Below are 18,733 nucleotides of genomic sequence, written 5' to 3' on the forward strand. Positions count from 1 at the left end.
GGAGCTGCGTCCGCCATTCTAAAAAAAATTTTTCTATTTAGTGGTTTGGTCCACTTTAATTGTTAGACATTTACTTAATTTGTCAATCAGACGCGTTAAAGGCTATCACAGTGTTAAAACACTATAGTAGATACCACGAATGAATTTAAGTAGAGTATCATCATAAAAACCACGACCACGTGTTGTTTGTTAAGGTTAGTTTGTAACAATTTTAAATTACGATAAAAATAAAAACTACATTTGAATTAAAGAGGAACTGTATAAAATCAGTTTAAATTGAATTGAAATACTAAACATAATACAAGAAATAAGTTTACTTACGTAGAACTGTGCAGACAGTAGGACGGTCACTTACAAAATGGCCGAAAATTCGTCAACTTCACCAAGTTGTCAGCAAGCGTTGGTTTGAGTCGACTCGATTCTCGATTTGAAGAATATCGATTTCATGTCTTCCGATTTCTTTAGTCACTTTATAATTTTTGTTTTTTCAATTTCGTTTTTTTTAAATAATGTTATAAAAATGAGAGAAAGCATAGTCAATGAAAAACTTTCGATGATAAAACTTTGTATTGCCGCCAATAACGTGATAAACGGAGTAATATCTCAAAACCGGCTTATATCAAATATTACGGCTGCTCTCTATTATTTCTTCGGGTTAGATGATGATAATTCATGCTTAAAGTCCACAATTCCTAGTAGAGCGACGCAATCACAATAATATACCCCAAATAAAAATCAATATGAGCACACTAACGCCCCCTGTATATTTGTCAGATCCTTTTTAAGGGGGGTCAGCTACTTATAACTGCCCTATCGTTCGCTTCTACATATATCTTTTTAATGACAAGTTTTAAGGGTAACAAATTCAGATATAAAATGATCCCTAACCATTTGTGCCACCACACTAAGTCCAAAGTCTAAGACAAGTCCCAAAAAAGTAATGTTTCATCATATTAATATAATTTGACAAGAGGATTAAATTGCTGTATAAAATTTTTTAAGGGATCTGAATACAATCAATAAAAATTAAACAAAAAATGCTAGATTTTATTAAATTCTTTTACTTCTCTTTCAAACAGATCTATTGTGTGATCACAAACTTTTTGCAAATCTTTGAGGCCTCTTTTTAAGACCTCGAGGGCAGGTGTTTCTTTAGTCTGTATTCTGAAGTGCATTTTTGATTCTGCAGGATGTGGTACTGTGTATCCACAGAAGTCAACATCGTCACTAAAAAACATAGTTAAATTGATTAAAGAATGTGGTTTGAATGGGAGAAATTAACATTTATGTTCTAAAGAAAATATTTATTGCTGTAATATTAGAAAGAGCCATAGTTTCAAAATGAAATTACAACTGCTAGGAGATACATTATAAACTATATATTTTCGAAGTAATGACATACTTACTATCTATTAATTATACATTTTAATGAATTGCCTAATGTGTGACTTTCATCTTGGAATACATATGTGCGACATGTCAAACCGGACTCCTCATCACCTGGAAGCTGTAATAATTGTTATATAAATCAAAACAAAGAACTATTAAGACATATTTTATAAAAGTAAACTGGTTTTCGTTTAGCGTTTCAGCGAAATGTTCTCATATTAATACCATATTACGAATGAATTTTAATTTACCTCAGAGATTTTCATTTCGTTAGCGAAGATGTGAGAAAACTATAATTTATTGGACACAAAAAAACATTAAAAAGATTCACTTGAACTTGCTAACAATGAGTTCAAATAGATTTAAAAGAACCGTAAAGAAGTTATTGGTTCCCTGAATCGTTTGTATCGTTTAATTAACCTAAACTTTTATAATGTTGTTTTAAAAATATACAGGTTATGACTGTTGACATTTCTATGACAGTTGACAGTTATCAGAATGTGACAGTGACATGACACTTAATGTTATTAATCCAAGCCAAAGAGCACTTGTCTATATCTATGTTTGAAACGCAACCAGGTTTGCCAACTTATAACACTTTATTTTCCCCCACATTTAGAGGAGTGGACAATGCAGGACAACTTAGGTTCTTTCAAAAGGGCTTACTATTTTTGTGTTAATTCCGTCCAGATGTCCGTGGATAAATTCTTTTTGCTCTTGATGTTCTATACAAATGTTTGGTCTTGGATGAGAAAAAATAATTATAGAGAACTATCTGCCTTTTAATACGATGAAAAGGAAATAAAAACGAACAATTTTTATTTATTTGAACTACTCGATGAGTTGTAATGTTCGCGCCTTGTCCAACCAATCTGACCGCGCCACGTAACTACCACAAAGCACTCTGTTTCCAGTAAAGCTGGTTCTTCCATGCAGTACTCGGAAGTTGTCAATTGCAATCACAACACCTGTGGGATTTGAAAACATTGTAGTATATACTGATGTCATGAGAAATTAAGAGATGATTATAAAATCTCATCGCAAGCTTCGATAGAAACTCAGAATTCGAGTAAGCTATATATATTCAGAATTTGTACACAGACATAATATATCTTTACCTGGAGTAAGTTTTATCTTCCATTGGTTAGAGGGATTTTCGTAATATTTCGACAAGTTTTTCAGTGCTCTGTAATACGCTTTACATTCTTCACGACTAGAGAACGCCATTGGAGTACGGTCGTATACGTTAAACCTAAAAACATAGAAAATAATTTACTCACATCTAGACAATTCTCTATTCAATTAATTTTAAACGAATAAACTTGAGACAGGAAGACCAGCTTAGGTCCCGAACGCAACAATTATTAGAAGAGAATGGGGTTTAATAATATTTTACCTTACCTTATTTGTATAACATCTTTGTTTTTGTCAAGGATAATAACTGGTGCAGAATATCTATGGTGATGGCCGTCTTCCAAATACTCAGCGTCAACTTCAAATGTCGTGAGAAATTCGTAATCCTCTGGATATTCTTCTTTCAAACGTTTAGCACCGTAAAAACCATCGACTAAAATAGTTTCTCCACCGCTGCCATTAGTGTGCTCTAGTCCTTGAAAAATCTGTAGTCTAATAATAAAATGGCAAATTAAATATTACATTCGTCAAGATTATTTTTAATATTTGTACTATGCGCGGTTAACACTTTGCCATTACAGTTGGTCAATAGCGATCTGATTGGACCGTCAATTAACTAGCAGTGTGGAAACGCTAACAGATGCCAATGATTGTCGGTTGCTGTCCCAACTGTCCAACTGTACTGGCCAAGTATGAACCGCGCAGTATATTAATATATTCTTTATTTTTATATCCTTACCCAGCTGCTTCAGTGAAATAAGTATTATCAGTATGAGCCGCTAATGGTATGTTAGTATAGGCGGTGTCCGCGTGTTCAAATTTATTGTGAACAAGCCACATCCCTCCAAACATTGTATGTTGTACGCCTCCTAATGCTTTGCATATAACTTCAGTGGCCTCCATTGTTGTTTCGACCTGAGGAATTGATAATAATTAGTATTTTAAAGCAGACGTATAATCGATTGATACATTTTTACAAAAAAGAACATGACCTTCTCACCCTTAAAGAAGCTGAGACATGTTTTTTCAGTTTGTTTCTGCAGTGGAAATCCAAACTTAGAATAACAAAGTATCAAAAGAGTTCATTTCTGTTGCGGCTAGCGGATACAAGTTTAATTAAAAACTTATAGGACGTTGCGGCTTATCGATATCGACAGCATCGGAAATTCTAACGTCAATTGCAATTGCCAATAAAGTTTTCTCTGGCTTTGAAACGAGAATTTATGTATAGCAACACAACCGGCCATTTTTTTGGTTTATGACAGATTAATGTATTTTATTTGGCTATTTTTGTTGCTTAAATTAAACATTGCCATTTAATAATCGCAGAAAACAAGTGAATGACTATTTTAACATAGTTAAGTTGTTAAGAGAGAACAACAGACGAAAAAGTGTATGAAAAAAAACCGATTCAAAAAAAATTTACGCGAATTCCCCGAGCATTTGTTATTCAATTATGTCGATAATTGAAGCCTGCCGACCGCAATTACGTACGTTATAATTATTTCGCTCCGTTCTGTCAGAAATAAATTAATGTTTATTGGCTGAACATTTTGAAAATTCTTTGAAACTGCCTGGCCGCAATGTGGTTATTTAATTTGTTGATTGAATTTAATTCAATTTCGATTGAATATTTTATCCCCGTTTACAAAATGGATATTTCAAACTTTTACATGTTTGTGAATATTGTGTGAAATGACAAAATCGAGGGAGACCGTTATATCCTGCTGAAACGATTTTGACCGGGATTGACGGGAAAGTTGATGCAGAATCTCAAAAAACTTACATTTTCAATTAGTGCAACCCCATAATCCAGTATAGACTTAAATACTGCGGTTGCGCCATCCTTAGTGTTTAGAAAATCATCGCAAGAAACTTTTGCTATGTTCTCGGAAACTTTTTCTCCATGCCATAACATGGGCTGACGTCTGAGTTTTTTCGTCCAGGTTTTGTAATCGAAATATATTAAGAAATCAGCTTGATAAATAGACTCGTGGTCATCATCCCCTGTAAACAGTATCAGTTAATTAAAAAATATTGCTGTGTGTATAAACGATTTCAATCATTATTTCACAGCTAAGTATTAAAATATACTAAGTTACCGACAAGTGACATAAACGTGATCCTTATCAAATGTTAGGCCAACAATGTTTGAATCTGGTATTTCTAATATGTGCCATACTCTTTGCAATGTATCAGAACGATAGCATTTTGAACACCTAAAATTAATACAAAAGAGGATTATGGTTTAAAAACGATTTGCCAGATACCTGTCTTGTCACCTTCGAGTTAAGTGAAGCTTTACCGCCGGATGGCGAATTCTCTTGTTAATTTTTCTTTGGCTAGATGGATTAAACATTTGTATTCTCTTAAATACCCCACCTATGCAGTTTATTGTCATAAATATGGTAATAAAATTAAATCTATTGTTTTATGTGCTATTCAGGAAACATGTTTGCGTTCAATACTTTGGATTCGGAACATCTCAACCGCTGGTTTAGTGATAGGTCTGATCTATTGTGTGGTAATTATAATTTTTCAATGTTCAATTTAAACAAAAAAATATGTTGTTATCCAATTTACCTGCAATTATCTCTCAGCCAAATACTCTCGAATTCTATCGACTGACTACCAAAGTGCACATTTACCGTTCCATTAGCATGCGTGACATTTTTAATTTCTAAAATTAACAAAGTCAAAGTAAATTGGTCATCAATAAAAAATGTTATTCTATAATATTAGCTCCAGTAACATATTACATACAAAGCAGAATTTCCTTACCTTCCATTTTTTTCAACAAAAAATGTATTCACAAATGTATAGTTTATGAAATACTGAGTTTCGATTATTTATTGTATAAAACTAGTCCCAAATTCTAATGTATACGAAGTTAGTGCAAAACAGACAAGACAAAAGCGGGATGTATTCGTTATCTCTCTTGTACTTACATTGTTTGTGCATATACCCATCTCACTATGAATATTTTATGCGGAGTATTTCGGCAGCTAACTTCACATTAAAAATATTTTTGATCATTACTATTAGTAGAATTATTTCTCTTATCAGTAAGTCAGGGTCAAAGTGTAGTGCTCAAGTGCTTGTATATCTTTCTTGATAACTTAGTTGGGACAATTTCATCAGAGGTAGATTTTTGAAAATTATCGGTTACGTAAATGGGTTTACATTTGTTAATTATTACATCATTACCCCAGGGTTGCCAACGTTAAAATTTGTTTTTGTGAAGCAGCCGCAGCCAAAATGACCTCTGATTAAAGGCGCGAGTATTTTGATACCAGAGTTATTTACTGCTAACGGGCAACTCTATAGAGACTTTGCGAAAACATATTCAATGAAAACAAGAGGGATCGTGTAGGTGTGGCTCTATTTATAATGCTACGTATTTATATTAGAAATATTATTTAAGGGTTTTCATTCAATTTAATATTATAAATATACAAGAATTTGATTGTCACTCTAAAGAGTTATTATTGACACTATTCAGCTACAAACTTTAAATAAAAAGAACTATTTTACGACAAACTGTTTTTAATGTAAATAACACATTGCATCGAAGTAACAAAAGAAACGTCTTTACGTACTACAAGGAATTCAAACAAAAGGATAAGTCGATTTTGAAATATTTCGGATACAGAAGAAATACAACTTTTCCTAATCACGAGATTTACGAAAGCTCTACAAAAAGTCCGCTAAGATAGGGAACGGTTCTAAAGATTTCACAGTCGACCGGCTCCTTTGGGTATCTTTAAATTTATGTCACGTCAGAGAACTACTGAGGCACGTAACTTACAGGACAAGGGCCAAATTACGCTCACCGCCAGCTATACGATTATTGCGTCTGATTTACTTTCCAAAGGGGAAACATTTTTCTTTGTTGGATCATTTTATATCTGGTCTGCTTAAACAATAAGCTTGTATGAATTTTAAAATTTGATTTTTTCTTATTTGCCTATTAATCTTATTAACATAAATGATCTGATCAAAGCTATTTGGAGTAGGCGTAGGCTCTATTTCTAATGCGATATAAATATGACATACGGTTTTGTCAACTTTTGCAAAACAATTGACAAACATTTTTACAGTGGTAGAGCCCGCTTTAACATCTTCGCACAAATGGGCCGGCTCGTCCGGTGTAATACCACTACCACACAGAAAACAGGCGTGAAGTTGAAGCAATTCCGCGTTTCGTTTGATGAGTGTGGCGCTGAAGGCGGAATTTTAGTCCGTTTCCTTTTTCACCATTTTCTTAAGAGGAAAGGATGAGAAGAAAAAGTGGATTGAACAATGGAGGGGGTGCATAGAAAGGGGAAATGTCCTCTTTATGTGCGTCTTCTCCTACATCAATTAAGGGTAGGAAACGCATCTGCAATTGCGGCGCGGGCAGCGGTCGCTTTCCATTTCGGTGGATTCAGGTGGCCGCTTGCTCGTTTGCCACCTTATATTATAAAAAAAAACATAGTGTAACGATGAGTATTAATTAGTTTGATTACATGTGGAAAATTACTGCGCTGTTGCATTACCACGTGTAATGTAAGATAATGTTAAATACTAATAAGCGCCAATAGCCTAATGGTTCGAGGTACGGACTACCGATCTTGCGGTCAAGGGTTCGAATCTCGCCATTCGACTATTGTCGTGAACCATATCCTAGCACAAGTCTAGAGCTAAGTTGGAATAGTTAAAGGATATACATATTAGTAAATTAACAAAAATCTAATAATATTTTTAAGTGTTAAAAATAATAACGATGCGTAAATGTTGATGGAGGGACGTTGTTAAAAGGTATCTCTTAAACGGCTGAATAGATCTCGATAAATTTGACACATACAGACTTAAGTTTTTTTTAATTAACTCTTACTTGTAGATTTTTTCTTTTATAATGTTGTGATTATACAGTCCTACTTTCATTTTTTGTGTACGTTAAGTGTAACGAGGACTACATAAGTTATCAAATACTGGTATTACAGCTCGGAGACACATTAAGCCTGCTATACACCTTCAGTTTTAACAACATAGTTAAAGTACCTGGATATTTCGAATAAAGTTTATGATCAAAAGTTTGTATCGGAAGCCGGTATAGGAAAACAGAACGGTACAGTTATTATTTGCTTGTAGAGATATCCTTTAACTGAACAGCCTGACAGTGCAATCACAATCATCTTCATCAGCTCACTGTATGCCCCCACTGAGGAGCTCGAAGCCTACCTTTAGTTTCCTCGGTCATAGTGTACCACGATGGCCTAGTGAGGGTAAGTTGAATTGATTCACGATATTTTTTTTCCTTAAGAACGTCGGGTAAATTATGTACATACAAAACTCGAAAATCATATTGGTACATGGTGAGATTCGTACCCTGGACCCGTTGATTGGAAGTCAAGTGCTTAAAACCCTGAGCCACCGCTCTACAATCTAAATTAAGGTAACATAAAAACTGAAGATGTGTAGCTGGCTTTAAGTATATCATTGTGACATATATACAGTTCTGATAATATATATTTTTTCAATTATTGAAAATGAACAATCTTTTGACTTGTAGTGTTATTGTTTAGGTTGCATACTCTTTGTGTCGCGGGGATCCGAAATATACTTTTATAGCAGCCTGCTTAACAGACTTTTTGTTATAATATACAGGTAGTTATTTCATAAACAAGTGAAAATATTTTGATAAAATTATGAAAACAACGAAAACAGGAATCTTAAAACCGTTTTTAAAATTAACTGACAATGTTTTTAAAAATGTAAAGTAAGTTCTTCCACTTTTTTCGCTTTCAATATATAATTCATCATATTTTATACACCTTTTTAAATTTGAAGCAATTTATTTTTATTATGCATTTCAATTACAGTAAGTTTTGAATTTGCAGCCGATTGACTGGGAATGTATGTAATATCCATTGACATCGTGAGATGAGTAATTTATTCAGTTCTTATTTCGTATTTTCTAGGTTTATATCAACTGTAAATGTTACTGCTGAGGTAACTAAAGGAACTCGAACGCTGAAATCATGGGACGAAATTCCTGGCCCGTCGACACTGCCAATATTATCATCATTACACCACTTTCTCCCCGGAGGTAAGCTTACGTATGTTTTAAAGCCGTGAAAGTTCAAAAATGTTTCAATAATGGAATGTAAAAACAATGTTACCTTTTAAAGAATTCGTGCAGAGGATTTATTCAATAATGTTCTTGTCATAGGTTTTCTGCATAAATTAAGCGGATATGAGCTAATGGACAAGCTGTACAAGACATATGGGCCCATCGTAAAACTACCCGGTCTATTTGGATCGCAAACAAATGTTATATTGTTTGACGCCGAAAGTGTTGCCAATGTAATTTATTGATCTTAAATTTTACAATAATAGATAACAATATTACACACAAAATAATATTTAGTCTTACATGTCAAGGTAGACTATAAGAAGGATATCAAAATATTCACAACAATGTGGTCGGCGTGTTGCCTTAACAAGAGAGTCCCATCCCATAAATCTTTCTTTAAAACGGAACCACTGAGCTATCGGGCAATGGTTAACCTTCTCAGGATATTATGCGATAAATGTTTACTTTAAATTTTACTCCAAATAATTTTAATAACATATAGAAATGATATTAGGTTCTTCGAAATGAGAATTTCTTGCCGAAGCGACCTGGTTTCGAATCCCTAGAGCACTTTAGGAAGATATATAAGAAAAATAATGGAGAAATAACGCACGAAATCACAGGATTAGGATCAGAGTAAGTTTTAAAGTTCCTGCTTCTTATGTAGTTACGATTTTTTTAATAACTTATATTGATTGTTTTATAAACTTATTTTTATCTGAATAAGAACAGCTAATCCCACGATTTTTGTTGTTAATTTTTTTTAATTAAGTTATTAATGCATGGTACATATGCACAATATATGTGATATTTATTTTTGTTTAAAGTCACGGAGAGCAATGGAAGACGTTGCGTTCAACTGTCAATCCTATAATGAATCAACCTAAGACAATAAAGATGTACGCAGACACAATAGATGAAGTAGCCCGAGATATGGTAGAAAGGTGAGTTGAAATATTGTGGCGATACGTTTTTGTTCATTGTTGTAAGGTATTTGTCGAAACATTTCTTAATGGTTGTTAACTATGTTCAGTTAGTTTTTGGCAGTTGTTTATAACCGCAGTACTACACTGCACTGATAATTGTAGTACTACATATCGTCAAAAAACGTAGACCAAATATGTCCATACAAGAGTTACGTTAGTTACTCACAGTTACAGTGTGACCATGTCTTCAGTTTTCTTTTTATAAAACATGTATTAATTACACAGTACTACAGTACTACAGTAATTCTAGAATTTTGATAGCAAGAAATTACATCGACTAAGGATTTTATAAAGAGAAATGTAGTATCGAAGTTAACGTTTTTACAAAGCGTCTTTCATTTAATTTCACCTCTTCTTCGTCCATGTCTTCTTATTTATAATATTTGGAGTGTTTCGCAGAATAAGATCAATTCGAGATGAAAGAGGCATATTAAGTAGTGATTTTAGCGAAGAAATGAAACTGTGGTCTATGGAGTCGATTGCGGTGGTGGCTCTTGGCAGCCGCCTCAATTGCTTTGATCCCAATCTACCAGCAGATTCTCCTGTGAAAAAACTAATTCAGAATGCTCACGACTGCTTTGCTACGGTGGATAAATTAGATGTCAGTCCAAATCTTTGGAGATGGTATGCTACGCCATTTTACAAGAAAGCTATGAAAATGTTTCAGGAGTTAGAAGAGTAAGTCACAATAATTTGAGTCTTAAAGCAAATTCATACAATAACACATTTTTAGACACACAGTTTTATTTAGAGCGTTAACATTAATAATTTTGTGAAATATTAATTTTAGTTTGAATAAGTATTTTATCCAAGAAGCAATAAAAAGGTTAGAAAAAGAAAGAAAGACTGACAAGGAGAAAGGAATATTGGAGAAGTTACTTGAAATCAACGAACACTTTGCACATTTAATGGCTAGTGATATGTTGTTTGCCGGAGCTGATACGGTAAGATACGTATTTTCATATCTTTAGCTTCAATTATGATTAATATAATAACTAACGATAAAGAAAAGTTTTGTGATGACTAATTTATAAATGTTCGTAAATTATTTTGAGTCTCGCAATCCTGAAAGTCAGGTGAAGGAATTAGGAACAACTTTGAGATTAGGAGAATAATATTGAGAACATAATATCGACTACACACACGATTGATTCAAAGAAGTAAAAACTAGTTAATTATTTCGTAGTTGAATAATTCAACTTGTTACAGACGTCAAATTCAGTAGTATCAATATTGTACTTACTGGCAAAGAATCCACAAAAGCAAAGGAAATTGAGAGAAGAGTTGTTGTCAGGGTCAGAGAAGCAGTCATACTTGAAGGCTTGTGTAAAAGAGGGGATGAGAATTATGCCGGTGGCCTCAGGAAATGTTAGGGAGACGACCAAGGAGTACAATATACTTGGTTATCATATACCAAAACAGGTAAAGGTAGTTCAGGGAGGTTATGCTTGATTTTATAATAAAAATAGGTTAAACATGGAACATGACAACACAAGTTAAGTGAAATTATTTTATTAGCCAAAAACCATAACAATTTAATGCATATTACATCTTGTTATTGGCGATTCAAATGAAGCTATAAGAATATTTTTATTAATCTTACAGAAAAAAATACTCTTTGCTCATGAGTATACATCCAAGATGGACTGTCACTATCCAAGACCGAATGAATACATTCCTGAGCGTTGGTTGGCGGATAAGGAAGATCCGTTATATTATGGAAATGCTCATCCGTTTGCATTTAGCCCGTTCGGATTTGGCTCTCGGAGTTGTATTGGTGCGTTGTGAAAATTTGATCGCTAACTGAAATATACAAACTTCTTCAATTTTCGAAATTCGATTGAAAATGTTTCCATATATTTGATGTTATAAAGCACAGTTATTAAATTGTTTTCTTAATTTTCCAGGACGTCGCATTGCGGAGTTGGAGATAGAGTCAATAGTCGCTCGTGTTGTACAGAATTTCGACATCCAATGGTTTGGTGAACCCATGAAGCTGCATCATAGTACTTTGAATTATGTCAAAGGCCCGTTTAGTTTTATTTTCAAAGATGTTTAATTTTGATTAACTATTGAACATTAGTTCCCACACATGTATGTATATCGAATTTACAAGCACTTTCATTATAATCGAATGGTCTTTGAAAACATTATCAATGGATGATACTTGTATTAATAATTCTGATAAATGTAGTGCTGAATTATTTTATTATATGATATTTTATTTTTGTTGATATTTTAATAAATACATTTTGGGGTTTTAATTGTTGATAATGTATTGCTATACATTTTAAAATTTGATTTCTGATATAACATCAGTGTTATTTACCAAAGAAACGCACAACGATCATAAGTGTGTCGATATAAAAAAACACAGATTTTGGATTAACTATAAAAATGTTTCCGTTGCGAAATTTTGCAAGTAGTAGTGTATATGACGAATTGGATCACAGGTATTATTTATGTTTTTCTACAATAACATGTATTTCATTACTATAGGGAAATAACGCCGCATCGTCGTATACGTTCTAAAATATGATCGTTATAAACAATCAAAGGAATTTAAAGTTATGATTGAACAACACTATCTATATCGGATTGTTTTGTTTCTGTTATCGAGATTACTTCCAATGCAGAGGCACCTATGTGAAAACTATTCTCATCCTTATCAATCTCTTCGAAGAAAACAGAGATATCATGATGTTTTTATACTTGTAGTTCGGCAGTGGAAACTCACTATTCCAATCTATTTCTGTGTGTGCGTTCACGGCTGTATCAAGGTCGAACTCATCAAACACTCGTTACACTGTTTGTTGAACCATCGTATCTATTTGACGTGTAATTACAAGAAAAAAAAAACAAAGTTATCTATGACTATGTTTTGATATAATATTGTATCGATATCAGTGTTTTCAACATTTTTTTACAAACATTGTGGTGTAGTTTTGATAGTAAATCAGTACAATAACGATGAAGACATCTAAATTAAAACCGGTTCTAAACACGGTTCGTGTTTTTAATAATGCAAGGTAAGAATATGGAATATTAGCATTAGGTACTTATAAGACATGATTTCCGTTATCTTTGGAGTGTTAGTTAATATAAATAATAGCAGACGATTATCTTATATTGTTTCAATATTTATAACAGACCGATAATAAATTAGGTACTGGAAATATTTTTGTTTTATTGTAAATATGAAAGCGATAAAAATACACATATATGTAAATAACAGTTTTTGCAGGTACGTCACGTCTGTGAACAATATAATACCCAACACCACCGAATCAACGCAGCCGCTGAAGTCATGGGACGAAATTCCCGGCCCCACCAAGTTGCCAATCATATCATCTTTACATCATTTCCTCCCTATGGGTAAGATTATATGATATATCGTACTAATATTATAAATGAGAATTATATAATGTATTTTTTTTTTATAACATAAAGTGGCAAACGAGCAAGCGGCCACCTGAATCCGCCAAAATGGCGAAGCAATCGCTGCTCATAGACATCCGCAATTGCAGATGCGTTGCCTACCCTTATCCGACGGAGGAGACGCACATAAAGTGGATATTTCCCCTTCCTATGCATCTCCTCCACCGTCAAATCCACTTCCTCTTCCCATCCTCTTCTTAATAGAAAAGGGATTTGAAACTCGTGTAATGTGATTGGATGCTGCTTGATGTTTCTCGCTTAATACGTTATATACTCGTACATCATATCTAAAATAATAAATACTTAAGTTTGGATGGATAGATTTTATTTTCGTAACTCTACAACTGCTGAAGACATATTAAATTTCCAATAGGAATTGATTGTAATCAATGACTTTATTTTGATTTAATATGACCTGAATAGCCATACTTTTTAAATGATTAATTCTTTTATTTCGCGCGGATGGACATACGGGTTATAGCACTGTATTTTGCGACAGTAAATAAAACAAGTCAGGTTTTTACATATTTAATAACACTATAAATTGCTTTAAAATCTTGAACTGCCACTTTCAAATTAATACTATTTTTCTTATTGTGTAATTCAGGTTCGTTGTATAACATTGATGGGTTCGAATTATTGGAAAGGTTGTACAAAGCCTATGGACCAATAGTTAGACTTTCCGGACTGTTTGGATCACCAGATATAGTAATTTTATTTGACGCCGAGAGCATGGCTTATGTAAGTTAATGATAAGGTTATTGATTTAAACATTACAGTCAGAAACAATAATTTACTAAGTTACCCAATTTTAGATTTTACGAAGTGAAAATTTGACGCCAAAGCGACCAGGATTTCAGTCATTAGAACATTACAGAAAAGAATACAAGAAAAAGACTGGCAAAGTAACACATGAGGTGACGGGTCTAGTCACAGAGTGCGTATTTTTCTATGGTTTCTGGCAAAAGAGATTTAAAATATTAAGAGGTGGCGTAGTCACATATTTATTGAAAGCTACATTTCAATATAATCAAAAATCGTACCTTTGAGAGAAAGTATCTGTGAATTTTTTTTTATTATGTCTCGTCTATATTTTTTAAATGTCTTTATTCCAAACTTATTATTCTGAATTAAAAATGGAACCAATTTATTTAAATTCTGATACACTAAAATGATTTCTTAAAGTTAGAAAATAGCAAGCAATTTTTCTAATTTTCGTTTACAGTCATGGCGAAAAATGGAAGACCCTGCGATCCACAGTAAATCCGGTTTTACTCCAACCTAAGACTATAAAGCTGTACTCACGTATATTAGATGACGTGGCTAAAGATATGATAAAAAGGTGAGTTAAGTAACACATAAGTAAACAGTAGAACTGGAATTATAAACACATCACAATAAAACTTGGTTTTTGTCCGATCCGAGATCATATACAAAACAGTGACAGATAGATGAACATGTTTTCATGCTAATAATGACTGTCGGATTATAGTTTAGTAAAGAAGGTAAAAGTTTCTTTAATGTATTGCTAAACTTTGGATTTGGGAATACGAATTATTTCAAAAGACATAGAATAGGTTCGATCACTAGAATTTGAATCCAGTTTTATTTAACTCGTACTTTTTATAATAAATATTTATGGACAGAAATTTATCGTAAAAGTAACTCTTAACATATTTTTAACAGAATGAGATTAATTCGCGATGAAAACAATGTATTGAAAGGTGATTTAAGTACCGAAATGAACTTGTGGGCTTTGGAGTCAATCGGTGTGGTGGCGCTCGGCGGTCGGCTCAATTGCTTCGACCCCAATCTACCCGCAGACTCCCCCGTAAGGAAGCTCATTCAAATTGTACATGACTTTTTCGCCGTAGCGGATAAATTAGATTTCAAACCGAGTCTATGGAGAGTATATCCAACCAAATCTTATAAGAGGGCCATGAAATTATACGAAGATCAAGAAAAGTAAGTCCAAATACATTTAGGCATATCGTGATTCATAACTTTTTAATTTTGTGTTTTTACATTTCCTTAAAATTTTAGCTTAAACAAATACTTCATTCAGAAATGGACTGAGGTACTAAAAACTAAAAAGGTGGATAAAGAATCAGAGAACGAAAAAGGAATTTTAGAGAAATTACTTGAGATAGACGAGCATTACGCTTATTTAATGGCCAGTGATTTATTATTTGCTGGCGTGGATACGGTAAGATGTATTTTAAATGCCATCGGTTTTTCTCTCTATTTGTACGCAGAGTTTAATTGGAACACTACTTAATGTTGCTTCTCGTCCAACAAAGTAATTATAAACTTGTAAAAGAAACCTATTTTGATAAATTAAATATAATTTCATTAAGTTAATGTAAGTTTGAAGCAATTCAAAAAAATCGATAAAATAAGAGTTATCTCTTACAAAACTAACTGCAACAATTTAATCACATATTTGTTGCAGGCAGCCAATACGGTAATACCAACATTTTACTTGTTAGCAAAAAACCCGGAGAAGCAAAATAAATTGAGGGAAGAGATATTGTCAGGTTCAGAAAAGAGGCCATACTTGAAGGCTTGCATAAAGGAAGCGATGAGGATTATGCCGGTAGTATCTGGAAATTTGAGGCAGTCTTCAAAGGAATACAGCCTCCTTGGTTACCACATACCAAAGAATGTAAGTATAAATAAAACAAAATTACTCATTAAATCCCACTTGGATTACTCGATCACTTGTTTAGCGTCGTGGGCTGATAATGTTTTATGTAAACAGAACCCGAATACATAAGTACAAAACATGCAATGTGTGATTTAACTTATTCCAGTCACTTTTGACTTTCGCCAATCAATTTACTTCGATGATGGATTGCCACTATCCAAGACCGAACGAATACATTCCGGAGCGATGGTTGGTAGAAAAAGAAGATCCATTGTATCACGGGAACGCACACCCATTTGCATTCATGCCTTTTGGATTTGGAACACGTAGTTGTATCGGTATGGTTTTCCATGTGTCTCTTATTAGTTATATTATGTTTTAATATGTAACTTTCGTTGGTGTGTTTGGAACAACTGTCAAAGATTCATCGAAATCTGACCAGTGGTATACGAAAGGGTACAAAAATAAAATCTTTTATTTGTTTGTTTCGACTGCTTAACAATTGTTAAGACATGCTTTAAGTCAATAGGAGAAACTTCGAGTTGCTGTTATAATTTTGTTTCTTTGTTTAATTTCTATCGAATATGATAATAAGTGTTTTTCATATTTATAGGTCGTCGCATAGCTGAGTTGGAGATGGAAACTTTCGTCGCTCGAGTTGTTGAAAATTTCCAAATTGATTGGTTCGGTGCACCTTTAAAGCAGTATCAGAGCGCCTTGAATTATGTAAAAGGGCCCTTTAATTTCACATTTAAAGATATCTAATATTTAATTGTTAAATTGTATAAACTATCGTGAGACATTACTTTAAGCGAAAATTAAAAACGGCTCAACTCACGCTTATTATCCTTCTAATTAATACTAACCCTGAAGAAGGACCCCCGAAGGGTCTGAAACTAGTCGGTGCCGTCACCGGAGGATAATAAGTGTAAGTTGAGCCGTTTTTAATTTTCGCTTAATTTAATTGTATATTTTTTATTTAATAAAAGTGACAATCATTTTTCGTCTTTTTTTCTACTGGTTTCTGTTCAAGGAATAGAAAAGAAAAAAAAATCACGATACTCATTACACATTCTCATTTACTAAATTACTAGCTGTTCCTGTGCGGCTTCACCCGCATGAAATTAAAAAAACTTTATTTTATATAGTTTGTCAAATTATCAATTACAAATGTCAAAATGACATGACATGAAAACAACCTTGCTTCCTTGATGTTGGCAGCAACTTATGGTCTCTTTCCCACATTAGGGTTTTTATCCAAAATATTTACCCCTAAGTTAAATGGCGTTAAAACATATAGCCTAAAGCGTGACGCAAGTACGGCTTTTTATTAAAGAAATAAATATTCAAAAATATGTTGTAATTGCTGACATCTTAGGCAACAAAGAAGTGTGTATTTACGCTTTATTATAATAGTATAGATAAGTGATAAATAAACATTTTGTATTAAGATAAGAAATGATAGATGTTGGACATTATCGACGAATATTAAAAAACATACAACACAAAGGAAGGAAGTACTCACTTCAAAATTAGCCCGTTGTATTGTCTCACTTCGCCCCTTATCTTTTTAAATACATTTTTTAATGTTGCACTGCGAAATATCTAATTCTATATCTTAAATATATTCCTTTTTTCTAAGTCAACATACGTTTTTAATGAAATTAGAAATATATCATCATCATCCCCCAGTCCTTATCCTACAACCGTAGGGTCAGTGCAACAGGTTTTCATCCTCTAGGTTAATCTATCTTCCGTCATCTCAGTTGTCATTTCCCTTTCTTGATCATGTCACCTTTCACGCAATCTATCCATCTCTTTCTAGGACTACCTCTACTTGAGCAGCTCCCTACTAATAAATAAAGTTCTTCTCGTTACAAATGATTTATCCTCATAACATACACATACAATGCAAATCTATTACTTGTGAACACACTCTGTGTAACAGGCCGATATCGGCCTGACGCTGTACTTTAGCTGGTGCGGCCAAAGAAAACAATGTCCCTCTCGCTAGTGCGGAACGATTATATCAGGTATATACATTGATTACATTAAATCTATACATTATGTTTCCACAAAGTTATAGCAATTTCATATATCCCAGTGCTGGTAGGTCTAGAAAGACCTGCCAGCAACTGGCGGAAATATCATTGGGGGCGCATTTTGTCCTGCCAACGCACCAAATGAAGAATTATAATTTAACTTGCCGCAGTAAACGTATTAATTACTCTACCACTGCGGCTATTTTTAGACTTAAATTTACGTATATTTCTGAAAAATTTCATCAACCTAATTTATCAATCGAATTAAAAGCAATTGGACGATAGTATCTTTTATCTCAGTGATTTGCTTCTGGTGAGATAATATCCAATACGGAAATACCTGTATGAGGACATTATTGTGATCCTTATCAATCTTTTTGACAAAACGGAAACAACGATATGTTTTTGTGCATGTGTTTGGACAGTGGAAACTCGATATTCAAATATATTTCTGTGCGTGCGTTCACGGTTTTATCAAGGTTGAACTTGTGAATTATTCGTTACACTGTTTGTTGAACCATCGTGGGACTTTGACGTGAAATATTTGTGTGGCTTTGATAGTAAATCATTATAATAAGTATGCAGACACAATTAAGACCAATTCTAAACACTGTTAGGGTTTTTAATAATGCAAGGTAAAAATGTGAAATATTTGTAGTCATTACAGGACATTATTTTCTTTATCTATTGTTGTATGAGTTACTGAAAAATTTGCAAATCGTTTGCATTATTTTATATTGCTTTTAAATTTAGAACAGATCAATAAATAAATATCAGTTACTTACAATATTTTACCGCATTTTTAATTAATTTTGTACATGTAAAAATCCATTTTCAAAATTACAGTTCGTCTGTTCAGTTAAAACAGAAGTGTGTTAGCAAAATTTTAACTATGAGTTAAAAAATACATACGTACAGTTCGCCCGTTCAGTTGAAACTGAAAGTGTGCAGCGAGCCTAATGTCACGTCTGTTGATGTT

General features: G+C 33.3%; 5 protein-coding genes across 6 annotated transcripts in view; 3 read left to right on the plus strand and 2 right to left on the minus strand.

Annotated features, from left to right (window-relative positions):
• Positions 1-1,026: 1,026 nt before the first annotated feature.
• Positions 1,027-2,049, minus strand: LOC106103356 (DNA-directed RNA polymerases I and III subunit RPAC2). Its single transcript, XM_013283099.1, has 3 exons — positions 1,641-2,049; positions 1,407-1,507; positions 1,027-1,227 (listed from the first exon to the last, which is right to left on the minus strand). Exons 1-3 carry the CDS (start codon positions 1,653-1,655, stop codon positions 1,041-1,043), a joined length of 303 nt encoding a protein of 100 aa, XP_013138553.1. The 5' UTR covers positions 1,656-2,049; the 3' UTR covers positions 1,027-1,040.
• A 101-nt stretch (positions 2,050-2,150) lies between these two features.
• LOC106103355 (trimethyllysine dioxygenase, mitochondrial) lies at positions 2,151-5,409 on the minus strand. Its single transcript, XM_013283098.1, has 8 exons — positions 5,305-5,409; positions 5,107-5,203; positions 4,630-4,742; positions 4,310-4,530; positions 3,263-3,438; positions 2,791-3,015; positions 2,508-2,641; positions 2,151-2,357 (listed from the first exon to the last, which is right to left on the minus strand). Exons 1-8 carry the CDS (start codon positions 5,309-5,311, stop codon positions 2,221-2,223), a joined length of 1,110 nt encoding a protein of 369 aa, XP_013138552.1. The 5' UTR covers positions 5,312-5,409; the 3' UTR covers positions 2,151-2,220.
• A 2,804-nt stretch (positions 5,410-8,213) lies between these two features.
• On the plus strand, positions 8,214-11,772 carry LOC106103321 (cytochrome P450 CYP12A2-like). The gene is made up of 10 exons (XM_013283058.1): positions 8,214-8,284; positions 8,487-8,614; positions 8,738-8,871; positions 9,156-9,277; positions 9,469-9,585; positions 10,027-10,305; positions 10,418-10,571; positions 10,837-11,049; positions 11,233-11,404; positions 11,535-11,772. Exons 1-10 carry the CDS (start codon positions 8,214-8,216, stop codon positions 11,684-11,686), a joined length of 1,542 nt encoding a protein of 513 aa, XP_013138512.1. The 3' UTR covers positions 11,687-11,772.
• A 646-nt stretch (positions 11,773-12,418) lies between these two features.
• On the plus strand, positions 12,419-16,648 carry LOC106103422 (cytochrome P450 CYP12A2-like). The gene is made up of 10 exons (XM_013283195.1): positions 12,419-12,656; positions 12,863-13,002; positions 13,673-13,806; positions 13,881-14,002; positions 14,291-14,407; positions 14,752-15,030; positions 15,109-15,271; positions 15,518-15,730; positions 15,879-16,050; positions 16,326-16,648. The coding sequence occupies exons 1-10, from the start codon at positions 12,598-12,600 to the stop codon at positions 16,475-16,477; spliced, it is 1,551 nt and encodes a 516-aa protein (XP_013138649.1). The 5' UTR covers positions 12,419-12,597; the 3' UTR covers positions 16,478-16,648.
• A 441-nt stretch (positions 16,649-17,089) lies between these two features.
• The window catches only part of LOC106103424 (cytochrome P450 CYP12A2-like), a 5,508-nt gene continuing 3,864 nt past the window's right edge, over positions 17,090-18,733 (plus strand). For both annotated transcript variants that reach the window (XM_013283199.1, XM_013283201.1), the window contains exon 1: positions 17,090-18,389. In XM_013283199.1, coding sequence (XP_013138653.1) covers positions 18,334-18,389 — 56 coding nt within the window. In that variant the 5' untranslated portion in view covers positions 17,090-18,333. The remainder of the gene's footprint in view (positions 18,390-18,733) is intronic.

Source organism: Papilio polytes, unplaced genomic scaffold (genome assembly GCF_000836215.1).
Source record: "Papilio polytes unplaced genomic scaffold, Ppol_1.0 DF823823.1, whole genome shotgun sequence".
Classification (NCBI taxonomy): Eukaryota; Metazoa; Arthropoda; class Insecta; order Lepidoptera; family Papilionidae; genus Papilio; species Papilio polytes.